The 25,889-nt window shown below is 42.2% G+C and overlaps 1 protein-coding gene across 6 annotated transcripts in view; it reads right to left on the bottom strand.

Annotated features, from left to right (window-relative positions):
• PRELID2 (PRELI domain containing 2) overlaps positions 1–25,264 on the bottom strand; it is a 74,049-nt gene extending 48,785 nt beyond the window's left edge. Inside the window, exons 1-5 of one of the 6 annotated variants that reach the window (XM_027607010.2) lie at positions 25,070–25,216; positions 14,122–14,208; positions 13,732–13,789; positions 11,322–11,395; positions 2,561–2,721 (exon numbers count right to left, since the gene is read on the bottom strand). In XM_027607010.2, coding sequence (XP_027462811.1) covers positions 2,561–2,721; positions 11,322–11,395; positions 13,732–13,789; positions 14,122–14,208; positions 25,070–25,144 — 455 coding nt within the window. In that variant the 5' untranslated portion in view covers positions 25,145–25,216. Of the gene's footprint in view, positions 1–2,560; positions 2,722–11,321; positions 11,396–13,731; positions 13,790–14,121; positions 14,209–24,495; positions 24,690–25,069 lie in introns of those variants that run through there. The other 5 variants (XM_027607012.2, XM_027607011.2, XM_027607013.2 and 2 more) reach the window with 5 other exon arrangements.
• Positions 25,265–25,889: the final 625 nt, after the last annotated feature.

Genomic DNA, 25,889 nt, shown 5'->3' on the forward strand with positions numbered 1-25,889 from the left:
TGAAACCCTGGTTTGCATAGCAGCTGCACCATTCACATTGCCGTCAGTGGTGTGGAAGCGTTCCCATTGCTCCCCACCCTTTCCAACACTTGTTACCATGCACCTTTTTTACTCTAACCATCCTAGGAGGTTTGAAGTGGTAGCTCATCATGATTTTGATTTGCACTTCTGGATGCAGAATGATGCTGACCATCTTTTCACGCACTTAATGGCCAGCTACCCATCTTTTTTGGAGAAGTATCTACTCAAATCTTTTGCCCATGTTTTAATTAGGCTTTTTTTTTAAATTCAAGTATAATTAACATGCAGTGTTATATTAGTTTCCGTGTACAATATGGGTTCAATAATTCTATACATTATTCAGGGCTCATCAAAATAAGTGTACTCTCACATACTATGGATATACATATAAGCAGATATATGGTTTATAAGTATTCTCTCCCATTCTCTACATTGTCTTTTGACCTTCCTGACAGTGTCCCTGAAATAGAAAAATTTTCAGTTTTGATGAAACCAATTTCACCTATTTTGTCTTTTGTTGCTTGGGCTTTTGGTGTCATATCTAAGAAATCACTATCTAATCCAAGATTGAAAAGATTTTACCTGTTTTCTTCTAAAAGTTTTATAGGTCTTGGGGTGCCTGGGTGGCTCAGTTGATTAAGTGTCTGCCTTCAGCTCAGGTCATGATCCCAGGGTCCTGGGATTGAGCCACGCATCAGGCTTCCTGCTCAGTGGGGAGTCTGCTTCTCCCTCTACCCTTCCCCACTGCTTGTGATCTCTCTCTCTCTCACACAAATAAATAAGTAAAATCTCTTTAAAAAAAAGTTTTATAGGTCTTAACTCATTTAGGTCTTTGATGCATCTTCAATTAATTTTGTATTTGGTATGAGGTAAGGGTCTAACTTCATTCTTCTGTTTGTAGACATCCAGTTGTGACCGCACCATTTGTTGAAAAGAATATTCTTTCTTCATTGAATAGTCTTGGCATATAGCTTTTTAAAGTCTTCCTTTTAAATGTTCTATAGCTTGATAGTGGCAGTGTTTACACAACTATGTCAAAACTCCTAAAACCGTACAATAAGAATAAATTCTGCCATAAGAAATTAATATACTCAATAAACCTGACAATTAAAACTTCTCCTTTAGAGAAACATTCATATATTGCATACATAAGGGTCATAGGCTTCACAAATACTATACTACTGTTTGGGGGCCTGGGTGGCTCAGATGGTTAAGCGTCTGCCTTCGGCTCAGGTCATGATCCCAGGGTCCTGGGGTCGAGTCTCGCATTGGGCTCCCTGCTCCTTGGGAGCCTGCTTCTCCCTCTGCCTCTCTCTCTCTCTGTCTCTCATGAATAAATAAATAAAATCTTTAAAAAAAAATACTATACTACTGTTTGTAATAAAGATAAACTGGAAACTATCTGAACCTCTACCAAAAAAAAGCTAAACAGGGGCGCCTGGGTGGCTCAGTCAATTAAGTGTCTGCCTTGGGTTCAAGTCATGATCCCAGGATTCTGGGATCAAATCCTGCATCAGGCTCCCTGCTCAGCGGGGAGTCTGCTTCTCTCTCTGTCCCTCTCCCAGCTTGTGCACTTGCACACGCGTGCACTTTCTCTCTTCCAAATAAATAAAATCTTAAAAAAAAAAAAAAAAAGCTAGGGGCGCCTGGGTGGCTCACTTGGTTAAGCGACTGCCTTCGGCTCAGGTCATGATCCTGGAGTCCCGGGATCGAGTCCCGCATCGGGCTCCCCGCTCAGCAGGGCATCTGCATCTCCCTCTGACCCTCCTCCCTCTCATGCTATCTCTCATTCTCTCTCTCTCAAATAAATGAATAAAATCTTTAAAAAAAAAAGCTAAAAAGATGTAGTATAATCATAGGATTGAATCCCACACAACAGTATAAAGGAATAAGCTAGGTTTTATATATATTAAATAGATAAACTTTTATTAAGAAAAAAAGATAAGTATATAATGACTGACACAGAATGAAAGCATATATGTGAAAAGATACAAAACCATGCCATATAGACTCTGTGAATACACATGTAAATACCTAATGGTATCTCTTAAAAGTCTGGAAGAATCCTCAGCACATTGGTAACACTCACTGCTTCTGGAGAGAGCAAAAAGACACCAAGACTGGACAGGGTGATGAGAACAGAGTTGAGCTCTGTTATTTTTCCCCCAAAGGGAAATCTATTCATTAACTACTTGTAGGATTAAAAATTAATAATGTGGGGCACCTGGGTGGCTCAGTCAGTTAAGCGTCCAACTCTTGATTTCAGCTCAGGTCATGATCCCAGGGTCGTGAGACTGAGCCCACACGCAAGGCATAGAGCCTGCTTGAGATTCTCTCTCTCCCTTTCCTTCTGCCCCTCCCCGCCACTTGCCCACATGTGCACTCTCTCTCTCACTCTAAAATAAAAAAATTAATAGTGTGTACCTTATGTGAGTTATAAACAGATGTTATGAATATGGAATTATAGCCTTTTAATATATGCAGTCATCTGTGTATCCCTGCACCCAACCTAAACACACACACACACAGCTGATCTTACCAATTTGGATTTTCCATACTTTCCCGGAAGACAGACTCTTCCTTCATGGATGCATACTGTGTCCACGTAAGGCAGTGACTCCGTATAGCCATGTTTCTTTCCTGAGGATTGAGCCATGATTCCTCTTCCAACTGGATACTAGGTACCTTTAAAATGTTCACCTGTCCAAGAGAGAGTGGATGGCTTTCTCAATTTAGGCAGAGCGAGCTACATAAAGACTAAGTCCAGAGTTGCTTTTAGTCTTGGATAATTAATAGGACAAGTGATGCTCATATAGAAATGAAGGCTCACCAATGGCTGTGAATCCTTGATAATCAAACACACTATGACCTTACTAAATGCTGGTGAGGACATGCAAATGGCCCAGGATTTCTGCAGGCTGTGCAGTCCCTGGCCTGATTTCCCTAACTGCTAAACACTAAGCAAATTATCAACCTCCGTCTTGTCTCCTCTAGCGCTGGTTATGGCCTTCTTAAATTGATGGATTCTAATTGGGCCCACTTATGGGCTCGCATACAGGACAATATCAGATAAAATATTTTCTTCATTTTAAACTCTGTCCAATACCTCAAAATGTATGGTTTCCAAGGTGGGGGAGACATGGGAAACTACAAAGGCAGCATTGTACAAGTCAGAGGTGTCCTTAAATTATTTAAGAATTGAGATACAAGACAAAGTTGAAGGCCTTTTTAAATAATAGATTCAAAGCGTGTATATAGGGCAAAGGCGGGGTATACACCCTGTAGAAAAAGCCAATGATAATTTGCTGCATACAAGGGCAACACATACGGAAAATAAAAAAGTTCTTTTCCATTGTCACATAAGCTTTCTTTCCTTCAAAGAATGTGACAGTCTTGTCAGTCTTGACAGTCTACACAGACCAGTGTAACCTGCAAGCTAATTGGCTTCTCCATCACAAACAGAATCACTTCCAGGTTGAAACCACCATCTGAGACATCGTAAGAAGTTCACATCAAGATGCTCTCCTCTTATTTCCTAATGATTCTAAAAGGACTCATGTCAATAATCCCACTATGATTTAAGCAATGTTATTAAAACTTCCCATTTACCTTTGCCAACAATCACCAGAGTGCTTAAGAATTTCAAAGAGAGAAAACAATTTCATATCATGAAGATTTCATCATCCCCACCGTTTACAGAAACACACAAGAAAGACTTACAGAGAACACTGAGAACATTATACTCCCTGAAATAACTATACTCTCTGACAGTGAAATAGAAATTGAAGCTTTTATCTTCCTTGCTAAAGATGAGACTAAATATTTACCAAGTGCCCATTTCTGATCTTTCTTATCTAACAGTCATATCTATCCATGGACAGATGAGAAAAGCTGGTCACTTCATGCAAAATGTCCAAGGTCTCTTTACAATAATTACAGACCATCTCTATGTCAACTAAGAGCCCTCCACAAATGAGAAGAAGAAATAGACACGAAAAAAACTATCTCTGGTGGCATCTGCCAAAAGTGAGCTTAGATATGAGAGTGCTTTCACCCACTGAGGGGCTATGAGGTACAACTGGGAAAGTTCTAACACTCCTGTACATCAGAAAATGCTGTCTCTTTCCACCCCCACTGGTTATTTTTTTATTGTTATGTTAATCACCATACATTACATCATTAGTTTTTGATGTAGTGTTCCATGATTCATTGTTTGTGTATAACACCCAGTGCTCCACGCAGACTGTGCCCTCCTTAATACCCATCACCAGGCTAACCCATCCCCCCACCCTCCTCCCCTCTAGAACGCTCAGTTTCTTTTTCAGAGTCCATCGTCTCTCATGGTTCGTCTCCCCCTCCGACTTACTCCCCTTCATTCTTCCCCTCCTGCTATCTTCTTCGTTTTCTTTTTTCTTAACATATGTTGCATTATTTGTTTCAGAAGTACAAATCTGTGATTCAACAGTCTTGCACATTTCACAGCGCTCACCATAGCACATACCCTCCCCAATGTCTATCACCCAGCCACCCCATCCCTCCCACCCCCCACCACTCCAGCAACCCTCAGTTTCTTTCCTGAGATTAAGAATTTCTCTTATCAGTGAGGTAAGATGATACATGTCTTTCTCTGATTGCTTATTTCACTCAGCATAACACCCTCCAGTTCTACCCACGTCGTTGCAAATGGCAAGATCTGATTCCTTTTGATAGCTGCATTAATATTCCATTGTGTATATATACCACTTCTTTATCCATTCATCTGTCGATGGACATCTTCGCTCTTTCCACAGTTTGGCTATTGTGGACATTGCTGCTATAAACATTGGGGTGCACGTACCCCTTCGGATCCCTACATTTGTATCTTTGGGGTAAATACCCAGTACTGCAATTGCTGGATCGTATGGTAGCTCTATTTTCAACTGTTTGAGGAACCTCCATACTGTTTTCCAGAGTGGCTGCACCAACTTGCATTCCCAGCAACAGTGTAGGAGGGTTCCCCTTTCTCCACATCCCCGCCAACATCCGTCGTTTCCCGACTTGTTAATTTTAGCCATTCTGACGGGTGTGAGGTGGTATCTCATTGACGTTTTGATTTGGATTTCCCTGAAGCCGAGTGATGCTGAGCACTTTTTCATGTGTCTGTTGGCCATTTGGATGTCTTCTTTCGAAAAATGTCTCTTCATGTCGTCTGCCCATTTCTTGATTGGATCATTTGTTCTTTGGGTGTTGAGCTTGATAAGTTCTTTATAGATTTTGGATACTAGCCCTTTATCTGATATGTCATTGGCAAGCATTTTCTCCCATTCTGTCATTTGTCTTTTGGTTTTGTGGACTGTTTCTTTTGCTATGCAAAAGCTTTTTATCTTGATGAAATCCCAATACCTCATTTTTGCCCTTGCTTCCCTTGCCTTTGGCGATGTTTCTAGGAAGAAGTTGCTGCGGCTGAGGTCGAAGAGGTTGCTACCTGTGTTCTCCTTTAGGATTTTGATGGACTCCTGTCTCACGTTTAGGTATTTCAACCATTTGGAGTCTATTTTTGTGTGTGGTGTAAGGAAATGGTCCAGTTTCATTCTTCTGCATGTGGCTGTCCAATTCTCCCAACACCATTTGTTGAAGAGACGGTCTTTTTTCCATTGGACATTCTTTCCTGCTTTGTCAAAGATGAGTTGACCATCGAGTTGAGGGTCCATTTCTGGGCTCTCGATTCTGTTCCATTGATCGATGTGTCTGTTTTTGTGCCAGTACCATACTGTCTTGATGATGACAGCTTTGTAATAGAGCTGGAAGTCCGGAATTGTGATGCCGCCAGCTTTGCTTTTCTTTTTCAATAGTCCTCTGGCTATGCGGGGTCTCTTCTGGTTCCATACAAATTTTAGGAATATTTGTTCCATTTCCTTGAAAAAAGTGGATGGCATTTTGATGGGAATTGCATTGAATGTGTAGATTGCTCTAGGTAGCATTGACATCTTCACAATGTTTGTTCTTCCAATCCATGAGCATGGAACGTTTTTCCATTTCTTTGTGTCTTCTTCAATTTCTTCCATGAGTATTTTATAGTTTTCTGAGTACAGATCCTTTGCCTCTTTGGTTAAATTTATTCCTAGGTATCTTATGGTTTTGGGTGCAATTGTAAATGGGATCGACTCCTTCATTTGTCTCCCTTCTGTCTTGTTGTTGGTGTATAGGAATGCCACTGATTCCTGTGCATTGATTTTATATCCTGCTACTTTACTGAATTCTTGTATGAGTTCTAGCAGTTTTGGGGTGGAGTCTTTTGGGTTTTCCACATACAGTATCCTATCATCTGCAAAGAGTGAGAGTTTGACTTCCTCTTTGCCGATTCGGATGCCTTTGATTTCTTTTTGTTGTCTGATTGCTGTGGCTAGGACTTCTAGTACTATGTTGAATAGCAGTGGTGAGAGTGGACATCCCTGCCGTGTTCCTGACCTTAGGGGGAAAGCTCTCAGCTTTTCCCGTTGAGAATGATGTTTGCTATCCGTTTTTCATAGATGGCCTTCATGATATTGAGGTATGTACCCTCTATCCCTATACTCTGAAGAGTTTTGATCAAGAAAGGATGCTGTACTTTGTCAAATGCTTTTTCTGCATCTATTGAGAGGATCATATGATTCTTGTTCTTTCTTTTGTTAATGTATTGTATCACGTTGATTGATTTGCAGATGTTGAACCAGCCTTGCAGCCCAGGGAGAAATCCACTTGGTCATGGTGAATAATCCTTTGAATATACTGTTGGATCCTATTGGCTAGTATTTTGGTGAGAATTTTTGCATCCATGTTCATTAAGGATATTGGTCTGTAATTCTCCTTTATCATAGTCTTTGTCTGGTTTTGGGATCAAGGTAATGCTGGCCTCATAAAATGAGTTTGGAAGTTCTCCTTCCATTTCTTTTTTTTTTTTTTTTTTTTTTTTGGAACCATTTCAGGACAATAGGTATTAATTCTTCTTTAAATGTCTGATAGAATTCCCCTGGGAAGCCATCTGGCCCTGGGCTTTTGTTTGTTGGGCGATTTTGGATGACTGCTTCAATTTCCTTAGTGGTTATAGGTCTGTTCAGGTTTTCTATTTCTCCCTGGTTCAATTTTGGTAGTTGATACATCTCTAGGAATGCATCCATTTCTTCCAGGTTATCTAATTTGCTGGCATAGAGTTGCTCATAATATGTTCTTATAATTGTTTGTATGTCTTTGGTGTTGGTTGTGATCTCTCCTCTTTCATTCATGACTTTGTTGATTTGGGTCATTTCTCTTTTCTTTTTGATCAGTCTGGCCAGGGGGTTATCAATCTTGTTAATTCTTTCAAAGAACGAGCTCCTAGTTTCGTTGATCTGTTCTCCTGTTCTTTTGGTTTCTAGTTCATTGATTTCTGCTCTGATCTTTATGATTTCTCTTCTCCTGCTGGGTTTAGGCTTTCTTTGCTGTTCTTTCTCCAGCTCCTTTAGTGTAGGGTTAGGTTGTGTATTTGAGACCTTTCTTGTTTCTTGAGAAAGGCTTGTATTGCTATATACTTTCCTCTCAGGACTGCCTTTGCTGTATCCCAAAGATTTTGAACAGTTGTGTTTTCATTTTCATTGGTTTCCATGAGTTTTTTTAATTCTTCTTTAATTTCCTGGTTGACCCATTCCTTCTTTAGTAGGATGCTCTTTAGCCTCCATGTATGTGAGTTCTTTCCGACTTTCCTCTTGTGATTGAGTTCTAGTTTCAAAGCACTGTGGTCTGAAAATATGCAGGGAATGATCCCAATCTTTTGGTACCGGTTGAGAACTGATTTGTGACCTAGGATGTGATCAATTCTGGAGAATGTTCCATGGGCACTGGAGAAGAATGTGTATTCCGTTGTTTTGGGATGGAATGTTCTGAATTTGTCTGTGAAGTCCATTTGGTCCAGTGTGTCATTTAAAGTCTTTATTTCCTTGTTGATCTTTTGCTGAGATGATCTGTCCATTTCAGTCAGGGGGGTGTTAAAGTCCCCCACTATTACTGTATTGTTGTCAATGTGTTTCTTTGCTTTTCTTATTAATTGCCTTATATAATTGGCTGCTCCCATGTTAGGGGCATAGATATTTACAATTGTTCGATCTTCTTGTTGGATAGACCCTTTAAGTAGGATATAGTGTCCTTCCTCATCTCTTATTACAGTCTTTGTTTTAAAATCTAATTTGTCTGATATAAGAATTGCCACCCCAGCTTTCTTTGGGTGTCCATTAGCATGGTAAATGGTTTTCCACCCCCTCACATTCAATCTGGGGGTGTCTTTGTGTCTAAAATGAGTCTCTTGCAGACAGCATATGGATGGGTCTTGTTTTTTAATCCAGTCTGATAGCCTGTGTCTTTTGATTGGGGCATTTAGCCCATTTACATTCAGGGTAACTATTGAAAAGTATGACTTTAGTGCCACTGTATTGCCTCTAAGGTGACTGTGACTGTATATTGTCTGTGTTCCTTTCTGATCTATGCTGCTTTTAGGCTCTCTCTTTGCTTAGAGGACCCCTTTCAATATTTCTTGGAGGGCTGGTTTCATGTTTGCAAATTCCTTTAGTTTTTGTTTGTCCTGGAAGCTTTTGATCTCTCCTTCAATTTTCAATGACAGCCTAGCTGGATATAGTATTCTTGGCTGCATATTTTTCTTGTTTAGTGCTCTGAAGATATCTTGCCAGTCCTTTCTGGCCTGCCACGTCTCTATGGATAGGTCTGTTGCCATTCTGTTTCTACCATTGTAGGTTAGATATCTGTTCTCCCGAGCTGCTTTCAGGATTTTCTCTTTGTCTCTGAGACTCGTAAGTTTTACTATTAGATGTTGGGGTGTTGACCTATTTTTATTGATTTTGAGAGGGGTTCTCTGTGCCTCCTGGATTTTGATGCCTGTTTCCTTCCTCACATTAGGGAAGTTCTCTGCTATAATTTGCTCCAATATACCTTCTGCCCCTCTCTCTCTTTCTTCTTCTGGGATCCCAATTATTCTAATGTTGTTTTGTCTTATCGTATCGCTTATCTCTCGAATTCTGCCCTCGTGATCCTGTAGTTGTTTCTCTCTCTTTTTCTCAGCCTCTTTATTTTCCATCATTTGGTCTTCTATATCGCTGATTCTCTCTTCTGCCTCATTTATCCTAGCAGTTAGTGCCCCCATTTTTGATTGCACCTCATCAATAGCCTTTTTGATTTCGACTTGGTTAGATTTTAGTTCTTTTATTTCTCCAGAAAGGGTTTCTCTAATATCTTCCATGCTTTTTTCAAGCCCAGCTAGTATCTTTAAAGTCATGATTCTGAACTCTAGGTCCGACATCGTACTAACGTCCGTATTGAGTAAGTCCCTGGCTGACGGTACTATCTCTTGTTCTTTTTGCTGCGGTGATTTTTTTCATCTTGTCATTTTGTCCAGAGGAGAATAGATGAATGAGAGAACAAAATGCTAACAGGTTAACAATGTCCCCAGCAAATATACTCTATACAAATCAGAAAATACCTGAAACCAGGGGAAAAGAAAGGGAAAGAAAGGAAAAAGAAAGATAAAAGAAAGAAAAAAAAAAACAAAAAGAAAAAGATAAAAACAAAAACAGAACAATACAAAAAAAACAGAATATGATCAAATATGATCAGGCTAGTGCATAGATCAGTGCCACAGACTAGATTTTGGGTGTATTTTGGTCTGTCAGAAAAAAGTGCCTCCTAAAATTTTAAAGGAAGAAAGACTTATATATGTACAAATAAGGGTTGATACAATGAAGGGATGGAAGATGACTGTAAAGATGAAAATAATAAAAGATTTTATAAAAGGAAGTGATAAGATAAGACGTTGTTTGAAAAAAGAAAGAAGATTTAAAAAAAAAAAGGAAAAAAAAAGGGAGAGAATGTGATCAGGCAGGAGACTAGAACAAAGCCATACACTAGTGATTTAGGGTATATTTTGATCTGTTAGAAGAAACTGTGTCTCATAACTTTAAAGAGGGAACAACTTATATATATATATATGCCAAAAATAAGGGTAACTACTATGAAGGGATAAAATATGACTCTAAAAATGAAAAATAAAAAATGTTTTTTTTAAAAAAAGGGACTGATAAGATGTTGGTTGAAAAAGGGAAAAAGAAAAATTAAAAAACAGTTAAAAAATTAACTTTGAAAAACTAATGAATCATGGTAAAAAAAGCCATGAATTCTATGTGCAGTATCCCCCTCGTACTGGAGTTCTCCCGTTCTCCTTGATCGGTAAACTTGGTCTTGGCTTGCTGGCTGTTCGTGCTGATCTTCTGGGGGAGGGGCCTGTTGCCGTGGTTTCCAAATGTCTTTGCCGGAGGTGGAATTGCCCCGCCCTTGTAGGTCCAGGCTAAGCAAGCTGCTGGGGTTTGCTCTCAGGAGCTTTTGTTCCCTGCAAGCTCTGGTACAGCTTTGGAGGACGAGAGTGAAAATGGTGGCCTCCCAATCTCCACTCGGAGGAGCTGAGAACTCAGGGCCCCGCTCCTCAGTGCGCCCCCAGAGTAAAGCAGTCAGTCACTCCCATCTCCCTGGTCTCCGGCCGCACTCCGTGCTCACCGGGCCTGTGACCGAGCGTTTCTATCTCTGGCACCCGACCCCATGTGGAGTCTCCAAACCCAGCAGATCCCTGCGGTGCACTCCCGCGCTGCTCCTCCCGGGGGAGGGAGGGGAGTCTCCCCGGATCTGCCGCTTGTTGGGTCCCTGCTGCAAGAGCAGTGGCCCGACTGTCGGCGATCACAGTTTATGGCAACCCCGAGCTGAGAGCCCGCGCCTCGGCTCCGTCTCTGCAGCCGGCTTTCCCGCTTCGATACCTGGGAGCTCTGCCGCACTCAGGCACCCCCGGTCTTTCTGTAACCCCGAGGGTCCTGAGACCACACTGTCCCACGAGGGTTCCACCCCCCGCTTAGCCACTGGAGCGACGTCCCTCAGAGGAGCCAACTTCTAAAAGTTCCGAATTTGTGCTCCGCAGCTCTATCACTTGCCAAAAGCGGCTGACGGAGGCCCCCTCCCCCACTGTCTATCCTCCCGAATATCGCCTGGGATTCACTTCTCCGCACGTCCTACCTTCCAGAGTAGGTAGTTGTTTCTTCTCTGTTCAGAGAGTTGTTGCTACTCTCTTCTTTGGTCTCCTGTTGAGTTTGTAGGTGTTCAGAATGGTTTGATCCCTATTCAGCTGAATTCCTGAGACCAGACGAAATCCAGGTCTCCTACTCCTCCGCCATCTTGCTCCGCCCCCTCAGAAAATGCTGTCTCTTTCCAGGACTACATGAAAATCACCCAAATCTGATTAAATCTTAAAATGAATTTACCTTCCTTAAAATTTCTGGAACCACATTCTGACAGACTGCAATCCTCTTTCTATAGATGATCCCTGTTGAGACATCTAGAAACAGAAAATTTTTACACTCAAAAAGTTTTTAAGGAAATGTATTCTTGTCCTATGTCAATAAAACTTTTCATGTCGATGTCAATTTTCTATATGTAGAATTCCTAGAGAAAAATGTTTAACTCAAAACTCAGTGTCCCTGACCACTTTTCTGAGCTAAATCATTCCAAATACACTCATCTGTGATCAAGGAATAAGGGTGAGACAGCTAACTCACACCGCACATTCTAAAATCAAGGATAAAGAATCACGAACCACTCACTGCTCTGGACAATCAATGTCATCACTCCAACAACAAGGGCCAATGAGCCTTGTCTTCAACTCCAATAAAAAGAATGTTTTAACAAAAAAATGGAGACTCGATTCTGCCACTTTCTGCACCAACCATGTTTTCAAGCACAGGCTTCTGGCTACAAAATTTAAATCTATAATTAATTATATTAGCCATACGCTTTACTCACAGGGAAGCAGCTTCCCTGTGACTGGCACTACTCTGTTTTGGAGAGAGAATAGCACCAATAATGTAAAAAACACAAAATAAATGTGAATTAAGAAACAGGGAGACCAGGTCAGAAAAAAAAAATAACTGAGTTGTTGTCCTTTGCCCTGTAAATTAATGTGACTCAGCCAAGCTCCTATAGGGTTTCTCAAACTCTGGCTAGAGTAGCCTTGAACGCTGGTGCAAACACCCAGACTGCCCAGAAGCCACTGCCAGGTTGAGAAGCGGGCTCATCTCCTTGCCCACTGGCATTCCTTTAGCCATCCCATCCAAAGTCTGCAGCACACATACTTAAAATGGATTAGCCAATCTTGTAGGCAAAGATGCCCCCGTCAATGGTAGAAATTATAATTAATGTTTCTATACCACTTTGGGATGTGCACATTGTTCTCTCATTTGATCTTCACAAGCAGGATTATTATTATTTTCTTCTTCTAATTATTATTATCTTCTAAGCAGGATTATTATTTTCCCATTTAATAAAGGAAGAAACTGAGCCTTCAGGAAGTTAGGTCATGCAGGTAATAATCAGGGCTTGAAATCAGATTTCTTTTTTTTTTTTTAAAGATTTTATTTATTTATTCATGAGAGACAGAGAGAGAGAGAGAGAGGCAGAGGGAGAAGCAGGCTCTCAAGGAGCAGGGAGGGGAGCCCGATGCGGGACTCGATCCCAGGACTCCGGGATCATGACCTGAGCCGAAGGCAGATGCTTAACCATCTGAGCCACCCAGGCGCCCGAAATCAGATTTCTCTGATGCCAAATAACACATCTCTCCCACACTGAGTGCAGATACATGGGAAAAAAAAAAGTTTTTTAAACTATTTTTTATAGACTTATGGACATGAAGAAAAGACCCTCACAAGCGAAACAGTTTTGTGCCCACCAAGCACAGAGAAGACTTCAGAGTCACGTCATGAACAGTGGCCTATCATATGTTTTCTCGGAAGGCTCAAGAGCATGTCAGAAGTGGGCCTGGGTGTTTCCAAAGTGTTTCCTCTGCTGTTTATACACTGATTCCGTCCATCACTAGAGCTTCCTGCATGGCCCGGTTCCCAGGCAAGGACAGTGGAAATGCTTACAGTGAGATGTGAATGACAGTGAGCAGGGCAGACTCCTACATTCTAATTCGGGGGTGAGTAAACACTTCCTGTAAAGGGCCAGATGGTACATATTTTAGGTCTTGTGGGCCAGTCTTGTCACAACAACTCAACTCTGCTGTTGTTGCAAGGAAGAAGCCATAGACAATATATAAACAAGTGGGCATGGCTGTATGCCAATAAAACTTTATTCACAACATCAAGCAGGACAAGCATAGTTTGTCAACCCCTGCTCTGGTCAATATGGAACCACGCTGTCAAGTACAGTTATGATTCCATAATCTAATCACTATAGTCACATTTTATATATGTGCTACTAATCACAACTATTTTGCCATCTATAAAATGATGTATAAATATATGATAGGGATATAGCCATATGACCTTGGGCAATTTATTTAACCTCTCCATACCTTGGTCTCTTCATACATTAAATGGGAGTAATAATAATACGTACACCATACATTAGTCTAAAGATGAAATGAGTTAGTAAAGTGAGAGTGCTTGGCACATACAAAGTGCTCAGAAATGTTAGCTGTTACTGCTGTCGCCAGTTATTAATTGAGAGAATGACAAGAGCATATTGAGCAAGCCCTCTGCTGCTGTACGTGCTGGGTACTCTTTCCTGTCACTTCAAAAACAGAAATATACCAGGCTACACACACACAACACCTTTAAGAAAATCAGTATCACTTAATGATCATCACCGAAGTGAGGTATAATTCAGAGATCTTACCTCTTTTTTCCTCCACAATTTTTACAGAGATGACATTTTTATCCATGGGGTTGGGATACTAAATGAAAACACATAAAGAAGAATTACCATTTGTCTTTTACCAAAGTGAATTCTTTCCCAGCGACCACGGTTTTTTGCAGGAACAGTACATATTTTCCAAGAACCTCTAAGGCCCATTTGCAATCAAGGCTCTTCACTTTACTACTTGGGCCTAGACGAGTGCTATCATCAACTGAACCCGTATAAATCCAGGGAAAACCCTGAGAGCCCACCTAGCCCTGGGCGGAGAAGGGAGGATGAGGTGAAACTAGGTTAATTACGGAACCAGTCTTACATAAATGAAGAGTGCCCTCTGTGCCAGGCCCTGTGCTACAGGCTCTCTTTACTTACACGATCTTGTTCAAATCCCAAAACAGCCTCTCTCTCTGCTGTGACTGGGTCATGTATTATCATTGTCTCATCCGTCAGAAATGGAAACTGAATAAAGATCAGAGAGTCTAGGATCACCCAGCTAGTCAGTGGGAGAGCCGTGAAATTCAACCAGGCCTAAAACAAAGTGAACCTTTCCCTACGATCATATACCATCACCTGACAGCTGGGCTGGTATCACAGGAGAACAATTACAGAAGTAGTCTACTCCAGGGGCTCAATAAATCGTTTATCTATTAATTCCCCTGAAAGACAATTTGGATATAACAAGGCTGGAAAAAAAGCTACCATTTTTGTCGGGGCAGTTTACATACATTATTTCAATTTAACTCTCAAATGAACACCATGAGGTATATGCTTTTTCCCTTTCACATGTGTAAAATAAGGCCCAGATAAACTAAGTAGTTTGCTCAAAATCACCCAGCTAAAGAGCACCGAGACTGTAATTTACCCACAGCTATTCTCTATTACCTTTTAAACCTGCCCACCAACTTACCCTTAAATCTCCTCAGAATTACCCAAATCCAGTCCTTTCTATGGCTCCAGATGCAAAGAAAGAGACTTCGGGAGTGGAAGTGACTTCCTCAAAGCCATAGGACAAGGCAGCCCCTAATCCAACCCTGCTGAGCACCCCTTGGGCTCTTCATCTAGAAGCTTACACTGCTTCATCATGTGACCAAACCTGAAAAGGAAATTACAGGAAGTCCCATCCAAGACATCATGAAGGACCAACGGGGGATGAAAGCAGTGAAGAAGCTGAGAGGCAAGGGAAGAGGGGCCCTCCACTCGGTGAATTTGAGCTTCAAGTCTTTGGAACCCCAGGAAGTGGTATATGCAATTCAATGAGTGTGGGTCTCCCCATCTCACACCAGCTACCTATATGCATCCGTGTGTGTGTGTGTGTGTGTATGTGACAGAGAGAGAGAGAGAGAGAGAGAGAGAGAGAGAGAGGTTGGCTAACTGGTTGATCTTCAAAGAAAAGGGTCCACTACTTTCACACATATTAAAGATATTTGTGGCCTCGAAAGACACTGAAAGACACTCACAGGCTCTGTGAGAACAGGAATATGATCTACTTCAGTCACTCTATCTCTACCACTAACACAGTGTTTGGCACATAGTGGGCACTCAATAAATTTTTGCTGAATGAGTGATTAGGGAGATGAACCTCACAGACCTCAGGGGTCAATTTGGAAAATAAACCTCACTTTGCTTGGGGACCTATTTGTGAAGAGAACACAGATGATCAGTAATCAGCAGCCTCGACACCTCATCATGCTCCATGCCAAAAACTCTGACATTCACACTTCCGTCCTGGCAACTGCAATCTTAAGAACTAATCACAAAGTGGATTTTTAAGTATTCATTCATTCATTCATTTCTGCTCCAGAAAAAAATGCTGAAAATTATGATGACTGCTTTCTTGAAGTTTAACTTTCAGATAATGTCCACTAGAGAAGGTCAGATTTAGCTACTCTGCTTCTTGGCAAGGGACCTCACTTACAGAGCACCCTTGAAGCAAGGAAAATATCTCAGGCTCGCCCAGATCCCCTGAATTGCGTGTGTGTTTGTGTGCGTGAATAAAAACTTTACTAAGGTAAAATGAAAGTCTGAAATTATTTCCTTCACTAGTCCTAGTTTGCTCATTTTGTATTCATCAATACATCCTGACTGAATATTACAAATATACTGTAAGTTGTAGGAAGATTACTGAACTAAATTATGGAAGAGATCTGAAATATAATCACCAGAGGAGGATAGTGATAAAAGCTTTCAAGTTCTGATTACTTCACCAAGTTGTCAGTGAAATTCCTAAAGAATATAAACTCAGAAATTTCACACTTTTACATAATTTTAAGACTTGCTTATTAAGCCAAAGGGCATTGACTGAAACAACAGTGAAAATTCTCTATTCATTCTTCATTTAAGAGGTTTTTAAGTACCTACCATGCCAGGCACAGTTCCAGGTACTGAGGATGTAGTAAAGAAACAAACAAACCTGTAGTCTCTTACAGAGTTTACGTATTAATTGGGGGAAAAAACAAAAAAAAATAAACGTATCAGGAGAAAAATAAACACATCAGACTCAGGGATAATAGGGAAGTGGGAAATCGTGGAGAGGGGTCATTGTAAAATACCTAAGGGTCACCCTTGTAAATAACAATGAAGTAAAATGAAGGTTTCAGCCAAACACAAGAGATCCTGAACAATTCACTTTAGCAAAATCATCTGCATGATTCAAGTCATTTTCCCACCCAACTACTTTGGAGAGTTGAACAGACATGAGCCTGTTTCCACATGAGAATGGGAAAAGAAATGAGAGGTTTATTTACAATAGCTAAATCCCATAATGTGAAAGGCATATATTCTAACTTTTTTAAAATTAAAGATTTACTGTGCTGAGGCTCCCCCTACCTGGCATTACTTGAAATGATCTGACGCCATCTCGTGGTAACTTGAATATTCATGATTGAATTCAGGAACCTTCTGAAGTCAGGTAATAAGGGGTTGAGAGAGGGAAGGCTCTCAGAGAGACGGTCATCACCAGGAATGCCAATTTGAAAAGACAGGAGGCAGTGGACAGGTTTCTCTGGACACCTTTTCAAACACGGTGTGACATTAGAACGGATCAAGCTAGGTCAGGATCAAAACCATCAAAGACTTAGTGAGCATCCACTGATCTAATGCACCAGGTATTAGAGGTCATCTCATGCATTATTTCATTTAGTACTTCCCCAAAGGAGAAGGCCTACTAACTACTATTAAGACAAGGAGTTTGCGCTAGAAACAGAAATGGCGTAAAGCCTGCACACAAGCAGGGTCACACAGATTTCCCAATCCCCACTCCACACTAGCAACTCTCATGGAAGCAAAGTGGTCTAAACACCCAGATGTCTGCCAAAAATGCTTGCCATCCCAGAACCTGGCTGGCTCAGTGGATCACAAACCGTAGTGGCATAACAATTGCCAAATGGAGCTGTGTACATTCACCCTGCGTGCCATATATTCTGGGGGACTTATGGGGTTTTCCAAAGTATATTTCACTTCATTTTGAACTTACTTATGATTTTACTTCCTTTATAGAATGTCTAAAAGAAATCCTTTTTCCTTCCCCAAGATATAAATCTATTGCAAATATCAGAGTCTAACCAGGGTAAAATGTAGACTCCTCTACAATGTCATATACCTTGCTTTCATTTACCTTTTACATATTAAAAGGTAAGAGGCCTAAATAAATAAATAAAAGGTAAGAAGCTCCAAAGAGCAAAACACTGGGTAAAAAAGAAAATATACATTAAGACAAACAAAGAGCTTTGAAAAGTGAGAGGCCAAGAAATTGAGTCCATCTAATTACAGGAATAAGAGTTAATATACTTGGGGGAGCAGCTTCATGAAGATACAGTCATTTACCTTTCTCATTTACGAGGGAATGTGTCAAATTTCTCTTCCTTATGGTTTCCTTAACATTTTTTTTTCCTCTAGGTTTCTTACAGTCAGAATACAGTATATGCTTTACATAACATGCAAAATGTGTGTTCATTGACTATTCGTGTCATCAGTAAGGCTTCCAGTCAGTGGCGGACTACTCGGAGTTAAGTTTTGGGGGAGTCACAAGTTACACAGATGCAGAGTTTAAATTGTGTGGGGGCCAGGGCCCCTATAAACACCATGTTATTTAGGGTCAAATGATTTCTCAGTGAAAAGCAAAGAAATAAAAAGCAAAATGAGAATGAATACAGAGTGTTGAAAACAGAATGAGTTTTAGAATCCAAGAGACCTCAGTCTGAAGCCCATCTGTGGGAGTCTTGGGGAAATTACTTTAATCTCAGGCTGCATTAATTTCTTCATCTGTACAATTAGGGGAAAAAAATCCATCACAAAGAGTTGCCAAAGAGACTAAAAGGAATAATGTTATGTAAAGTATAACACCTGGGCACCGGGCAGGTTCTCAATAAACGGTACCGGTTTTTTGCTACTAAAGAATGAAATCAACAGTTTTAAAACTTAGTTTCAGGACTTTCAGTGTCTATCTTGCAATTCACTGTGGTGTGGCACTGAGTATACTCCTAGTATCCTTCTGCAAGCCAAACAGATTTAAGTGATGACTTAAAAATTATCAGAAGATATTTCTTCTTTTCCAGACTAGTAAAACTTCACAAGCTAATGCTTTACCGATTTGGGGTCTATGTGACAAGAACTCCTGACACATTCCTCCCTACTAGCATTAGGGAAGGCATCATGTGAGAGAAGGAGGACTAGAGAGAACATTTACTTTTTTAAAAAGGCAATAAACTCTAAGTACTCTAAAAGCTGTCACAGATTTATAATTAAGATACAGGCTGCCTGGCTGGCTCAGTCGTGTGACTCTGGATCTGGTGGTCATGAGTTCGAGCCCCACAGTGGGGTAGAGATTACTTAAAAATAAAATCTTATAAAAAAAAAAAAAAACTACGATCCTTGCCCCACACACTATGTCTGCAATATGCCCCTGAGAAAGCACTCACGATAAAAATTAATGTATTTCCCTCTGTCCCCTTGACAGTGAGCTCCTTGAGGGCTCAGGCAATGTTTTATTTACCTCCTCGTCTCCGGAGGGCAAAATGAAACACAGACTTATTATAAATATCCATTAGTAGACATATGAAAGCTTTACTATTACTGCTTTGATAGTTAAAAACTGCCCTACCTTCTATAAACTAATTAAGCCACAACCACCACTAGATAAGTTTCCGAGCACACTTTCCCAACGTTTAAATAACATTTAAAAAATAAGTCATAATTCAAATGTGCACCATTATTCATGCTCTTTCTTCTCTTTATTACTCCAGGTTGGTGAAGATTTCTGCAGACTGCTTCTCTCAGCTTTTTATTTTCAGGTTCATGGAATAAATGTGAGAAATTATTATTGTCAGGAACACTATCAAAATTTTTAACAAGTATTCAAAGCACCTACTGTGTGCCGACATGAAGTTAAGTGTGTTACATGCAACTATGTGCGTTAGCCACTTAATTTCCCCCAACAATGCCAGAAGACAGTTACTATTATCATATTCTGCAGATGAGGACCCTGAGGCAGAGAAAAAGAACTGACTTGCCCAAACTCACACAGCTAGAAGCGCTCCGTCCCCCCGGCTGATATCAGAGCCTGTGCTCTTCCCGTTTGCACCATTCTGCTTCATGTCGTACCTAATCTTCTTCTAGCAGGATTGAGGATAGGAAGATAAAAAAAGACTATTACAGTGTAAGTAAAAAGATAAATAACTGTTATGTTAAACTAGCCCTATCATTTGTCAAATCATTTATTTTAGAAATATGGGTTCACCCCAAATAGTTTAGGAGCTTTTCAGGAAGAGATGTTCCCCACAAGTAAGCGGCAGATTTGCAAGGGAGAAAAGATAGGATCAGAAATGGAAACATTAATTACCCAGTCAACTTTCTACTCTAAATGGAAATAGCCACTCATAAATCGCCTTTATGAGTTTAAGGGTAAACACTCAAACCATTTTGTTCAGCACGTCAGGCTCCTGGCTAGAATAAATAAAAGTCCGAGGCCACTGTGTTGAAGCAGAAAGAAATTATTTTAATCTGTCCATTTTATTACAGTGCCATAAGTAAGGACATGTTACTGAACCCCACACTAACTTCAGTCTCAAATTACACAAGGCTAAACTCCAGAGTGGTGTACTTCATTCACTCACTCCACAAGGATTTGTTGAGCACCTACTATATTCCAGGATCTCTTTGGGTACTTGGGCTGCATCAGGAACAAATGAAAGATCTCTGCCCATGAAGCTTACACCCAATTCACAATGACTCCTTTGCCTACAGCACAGAAAGAAAATTAACCTGAACAACTCTATAGTAAGAAAAACTCTAACTTCTTTGGCCTTAAACTGAGAATAAACAAGAAAATCCAGTCAACACAAGGGCCCTCTGAGTCCTTTTCAATGACTATAAATTTTAGGTAGAAAAACTGAAGGAGTGTTTGAATCCAGCTCATGAATGCAAGCCCAGTAAACAGATCCATGTGGGCTTGAATAGATGAGTGAGCTTCTAGCCTGCAGCCAGGCAACCCTGTCTGCTCTTTGTGGGTGGTTTTAAGTAAAAGGAAGGAAAGAGCTGTAAGTGATAAGAGCTAGAAAGCTAAGAGTCATACAAAGAAAGCAGCCTAAATGCACTGTCAGGTGCAGTGACAATACAGTGCATGGAAACTACAGTTTAGCATCTGATGAATAAACCATTTTGGGTCTCACAGCATTCCTCCATGAAGGGTTCATTGAGAAACACTGTATTCCATGAACAAAGAGTTCTGTGGTGTGTTTTCAAGGTGCCACTTAGCTTTGAAAGCATGTAGCTAATATTTTGCCTGTGGTATCCAACAGGCAGGTGTAAGAAGAGCAAACATTCCTCAGGTTTTAAAAATAGTAGTATATAATAACTTGGAAGGCAAGTCCTAACATACCAAAAGACGTAGATCAGTAGACTCTATTTAAAATAGAACATCCTCAGTGCTGAAACAGCTTCAAACATACCATTGTGCAAAATCAGATTAAATGCTTTCAGAGATCCTCATATGACTGTCCCTTCTGCCAAGTGCCTTCCTTTGAAAAAAATACATAAAGACTAAAAGAAAAATAAAAGTATATTTAGCCACAAAGATCATTCTTACTACCTTATACTTATAAAAAGCTCATGCTTGCAAACTCTTACACATTTGATCCTCACAACAATCCTGGGAGATGAGGTACATGGCATTATTGTTTCACAGACACGAAATGAAGACAGTAGAGTTGTCATGTACAGTTGTGCATGTTGCTCACTGCACAAGGTCTTCTGGTCAAGGAGGCTAGGGGGCACAGGGCTACCCAGCCACCTAGTGGAAGGAGTGCTGAGACAGAGCAGCGACCAGACTTGGGTCCCCACACCCAGGAACTGGCTAACAAACCACAATAACCCAGTTTTCTAGCCCTGCGAGCAGATGTTGCTTGCCATCAGAAACTAAAGACAGATGCCAGGAGCCACAAGCTCCAAACAAGAACCCCTCACCCAGATTTCAACCAGTCTGATCCCCTTCAGACACTGTGCAAACCCTCCAGCGCCTAAAAGGAATGCTTGGCTGTGAAAACCGAACCAATCTAAGCCAAGATGGACCCCACTGATGACCCTTTTTCAGCCTAAGCCTCCTTAAAACTCTCTGAGACCTCTCCTTGGGGAGCCAGACTGCAGAATCTTTATTCTATCTCCCCTGTACTGAAACATTAAGCCCTGATAAAGCCTTGCCTGGAACTTCCGCTCAGCCTGCATTTCTAGGGCTTAGACAGCTCAAGAGCCTGACTGGGTAACAGCCCCTCTTGCTAATTTGCATAAATAGCCCCATTTCCTTTCCACTAGCCCCACTGACTGTGAGCTTGTGGAGTCCACCATCTAGATGAGGCCTCTTTCTACTTTGCACATGGGCACAGTACAGACTGGCGAAAACCATGTCCCAAGGCCACCCAAAAACTGCTTTGAATGGGGAAAGCACAATGATCAGAAACCAGATCTATTGACTTCCAGTTCATGGCTTTAAGAAATGTAAGGTGAAATGCTCACAGCAAGTGGATTTACTGACATCTCATAATTTATTGAGTCACACAGCCCCTCTGAGGCATTGCTTTGTGAATAAAAATAACGGAAGTGTGGTGTCACCCATAGTGTTTGCATTGTCCCACTGCTAGGCCTTTTCTGAAAATATTCTTTCCCTAGCCCTGCCTTCCAAAATATCCTATTTACTATGTGTCAGGCACTTGACTAAGTGTTTTACAAGAATTCTAACACATTGTAACTGAATGCAGCCCTATAAATGACCTCAGCTGTAACATATGCACACAAAACCAGTCAGCTGAGCCCAGTCAACCCACAGGATTGTGAGACCCAAAAGTCTACCATTGGTTTAATCCACTAAATCACAGGGGCGATTTGTTACAGAGCAAGAGAAAACTGAAACACTGTATTTTCTCACCTTAGCACACATCCCGCACTATACCCTTACATCAGGCACAAAGGGTGCAAGATGAATAAACTGTAAGAGAAGACTAAAGAAAACTGAGATTGGATAAAGAGCACAGCAAAGATGATTCTGGAACGTTTTATTCCCTCAATAATCGTCTGAGTGCCTATTATGTGGCAGGCAGCACAGCCTGGGGACTAGGGGTTGAGACTTTGGATGTGCTGAAATCCTGGATCTCCCAACTGCTGGCTGTGGGAACTTGGAAAAGTTGTTTAAACTTCTCTGAACCTCAGTTTCTCTAGGTAGTGAAATGGAAATCGGTCCTAAGTCCTTCCCGCAGCTGCTGGACAGAATAAACAGGATAATGTATGAAAGCACTCTCCCTCCTCCTCCCTTCTTCCCTAAGAAACTCCTATTCACACTTCAGCCATCATTTGACAAAGGCCACTTTTTCAAGAAAGGATTTCCTAATGGCCACCTTGGGGGACTTTAGCAGGCCTTCCCTGCTATATTTGGTCCCAGCAATATGAACTTTCTCTGCGTAAATACACATCATCAATTTTAAGTATGTGTTCATTAGTTGTTCATTTCTTAACACCAGTCTCCCCCACTAGAGACCATCAGCTCCGTGAGAAGAGGGTCTATCTGCTGGGCCCTAGCCCCGAGCCTGGCACACAGAAGAAAAGTATCTCTAAACACCTCTTGAATGAAAGAAAAGCATTTAGCCCAGAAGCATGACCACATGCCAAGTACCCTCGAAAAGAGAGCTGGGCATTGTGCTGTGTGCTTCTGCAGGAATGAGTCCTGCCCCCAAGAAGCTTAGGGTCTCATGAGGGAAAAAGGTATGTGCAGAAGTAACTACCCAACACTGCAGAAGATAGTCAGGGATGCCTAGGTCAAGTGCTCCTCCAGTTCTGACAAGACGGAGATCAGCTCTTGATAAGGATAATCCAGAAAGGCATTCCAAGGGAGCAGTGACATGAGAGAATCCACCCTCCAGACTGCCAGACCTAATAAAAAATGGAGTGTTAAATGTAGTGAAAAGAAGGGGCACATGCACCCCAATGTTCACAGCAGCAATGTCCGCAATAGCCAAACTGTGGAAAGAGCCGAGATGCCCTTCAACAGATGAATGGATAAAGAAGATGTGGTCCATATATACAATGGAATACTACTCAGCCATCAGAAAGGATGAATACCCAACTTCTGCATCAACATGGATGGGACTGGAGGAGATTACGCTAAGTGAAATAAGTCAAGCAGAGAAAGTCAATTACCATATGGTTTCACTTATTTGTGGAACATAAGGAACAGCATGGAGGACATTAGGAGAAGGAAGGGAAAAATGAAGGGGGGGGGAATCAGAGGGAGAGATGAAGAGACTATGGACTCCAACAAACAAACTGAGGGTTCTAGAGGGGAGTGGGGTGGGGGGGATGGGTTAGCCCGGTGATGGGTATTAAGGAGGGCACGTAGTGCATGGAGCACTGGGTGTTAGACGAAAACAATGAATCGTGGATCACTACGTCAAAAACTAATGATGTACTGTATGGTGACTAACATAATAAAATTAAATCAAATTAAATTTTTAAAAAGTTTTTTTTAAAAAACAGAGTGTTGACTGTTTCTCCTTTGGGCCCAGAAGTCTGGCCTAAGGCAAAGTGTCCACCAGATCCACAATTCATTCTTTCATTCATTTATTCATTCATCATTTACCAGTTTTTACTGAGCACCTACTAGGTGGTAGGCACCATTCTAGCTACTGAAGATCAATGAAAAATATCAACAAACTGACATTCTCCTGAAAAAGAAGGAAAAAAAAGCCTCTATGGCAACACCATGTTAACCAGCGTCCTAACCAATCCTTGTGACTGGGTGCCCAACCGCATCACCTCCTCTAATGGGGGTCCGGTCTTATCACTTAAAAAACTGACTTCCTCTCCCAGCATCTCTGTTTTGCTTCTGGGTTATATATGGAGCACATTGTCTGGTGGCCGCTGCCCAGGCAAACGACAATTCTTGCAAATCTTGCTTTAAAAAGTGAAAGCTGAAGGGGAACCTAAAATACCTTCTGATATAAGGCTCTTATCTTAGATGCAGAAAGCGAGGACTGAAGAGAAGATGACCCTTGACCAAATGAAGTAACTAAAGGCAGAGATAGACTACAGTTCAGGAGTCTCAGCTCCCAGGCCTGGGTGCTCTCGATTTCTCAAAGAAATTTCCGAATCTTCTACCACGAGCATAGCCTTAGGAGGCGCCCCTGGGATAGAGGACCACTGAATATCGAGCCTCGGGTGCAGGTATAGTAATACAAACAACTTTAACATTTCAGTCTAAGCACTTACGTGAACTATCTCACTTGATTCCTCAAAACCAGCCCTTGGCGTTAGTACTTTCATTTCCCCCATTTCACAGATCAAAAAACGAAGGCACAAACGAAGCCACCTGCCCCAAGTCCCGCAGCCGTTTCATAAAAAAGAAAGTAGCGAGGTGGTAGAGCGACAACGCTGAGTAAACTAGGGTGATCGCTTCCACGGTTCCCACTGGCTTTTATGGCGGGGGTCCACGATGTACTAGAAAGATCGACAAGTCATGTGCAACTTCAACCAGGCTCCAGAACTAGTATTCCCCACAACTGTGGGGCAGGGTGTGAACGTGCTGCCGCGCACGGTGCCTTCCCCTCATCCCAGGGAGGGGTAGGAAGCCTTCGAGGAAATCCACTTCCACCCCCGCCCCCGCACATCCCGAGGCCAAACCCGCAGCTGGGGCGCGAGAGCGCGGGCGCGGACCCCGCGGGGGCAGGGGAAGGGACCGGGGCAGGCGGCGGGCGGCGGGCGCCGCGGAGCTCGGACAGCTGGGCGGGGGGTCGGGGCGGCCCGGGGGAACGCAAGCGCGGCCCGGGCCGGAGCGGGCGGGTACCTTGCGGAGGAAGCTGGCGACCACCTGCTCGAAGGGGTACTTGTATACCTGGCGCACGTCCACCGTGACCCCCATCCCCGCACGCCAGGGGCCGGGTTGTGCCGCGGCCGCAGGCGTCCAAACCCGCCGGGCCAAAGGGGCGTGGGAGGTTTTTTCCCCCCCTTTTCAAACTTTCGAAACTTTATTGTCCTCCCGAAGGACAGACAGGCGGTCGCGCCCCGCCCCCTTCCGCCCCCGCGGTGTGTGGGCGGCGGGAGGCCCGGGCGCGGCTCCGGAGGTCTGGGCACTGCGGGCGCCTGGTGGGAGGGGCCCGCCCGGAGGGGCCCGGCCCGCGCTCTGCCGCCTGGACCCCCGGACGCGTGCTCTTCTGTCGTCACCTCGCCTGAGCTTCGAACTCAGCAGCCCTAAGAAAAGTGATCATAAATACGGAAACTACCCGCCCTCCAAGTTTGGGTTGTAATATAACCCTCCTCCGTGTTGCTGCGTCCCATGTGACAAAGGTCAGCAACTGCATGACACAGACGACCTGGGCCGCCGCCTCAAAAAGCTGTAAGTTGGGCCTCTAGGAAAAATTGCCTATATGCCCTGGGAGTGTTCAGGAAATAATCATGGCTTAGCATATCCGACCCTGTAAGGAAATTCCTGTGCCCCTCAAAGTTGAAACACCATGGAGCAAGGAACAAAGGGGCAGGAAAATAATTTGAATACTTTTCACTGGACTGTACAGATTTTGCAAGAACGAGCAAGTGAATCCATTTATTCAATTAGTTATTCAACGTATCACTTACTGAGAGTTACTCTGTGCCAAGCACTGTGGTAG

Source organism: Zalophus californianus, chromosome 5 (assembly GCF_009762305.2).
Source record: "Zalophus californianus isolate mZalCal1 chromosome 5, mZalCal1.pri.v2, whole genome shotgun sequence".
NCBI lineage: Eukaryota > Metazoa > Chordata > Mammalia > Carnivora > Otariidae > Zalophus > Zalophus californianus.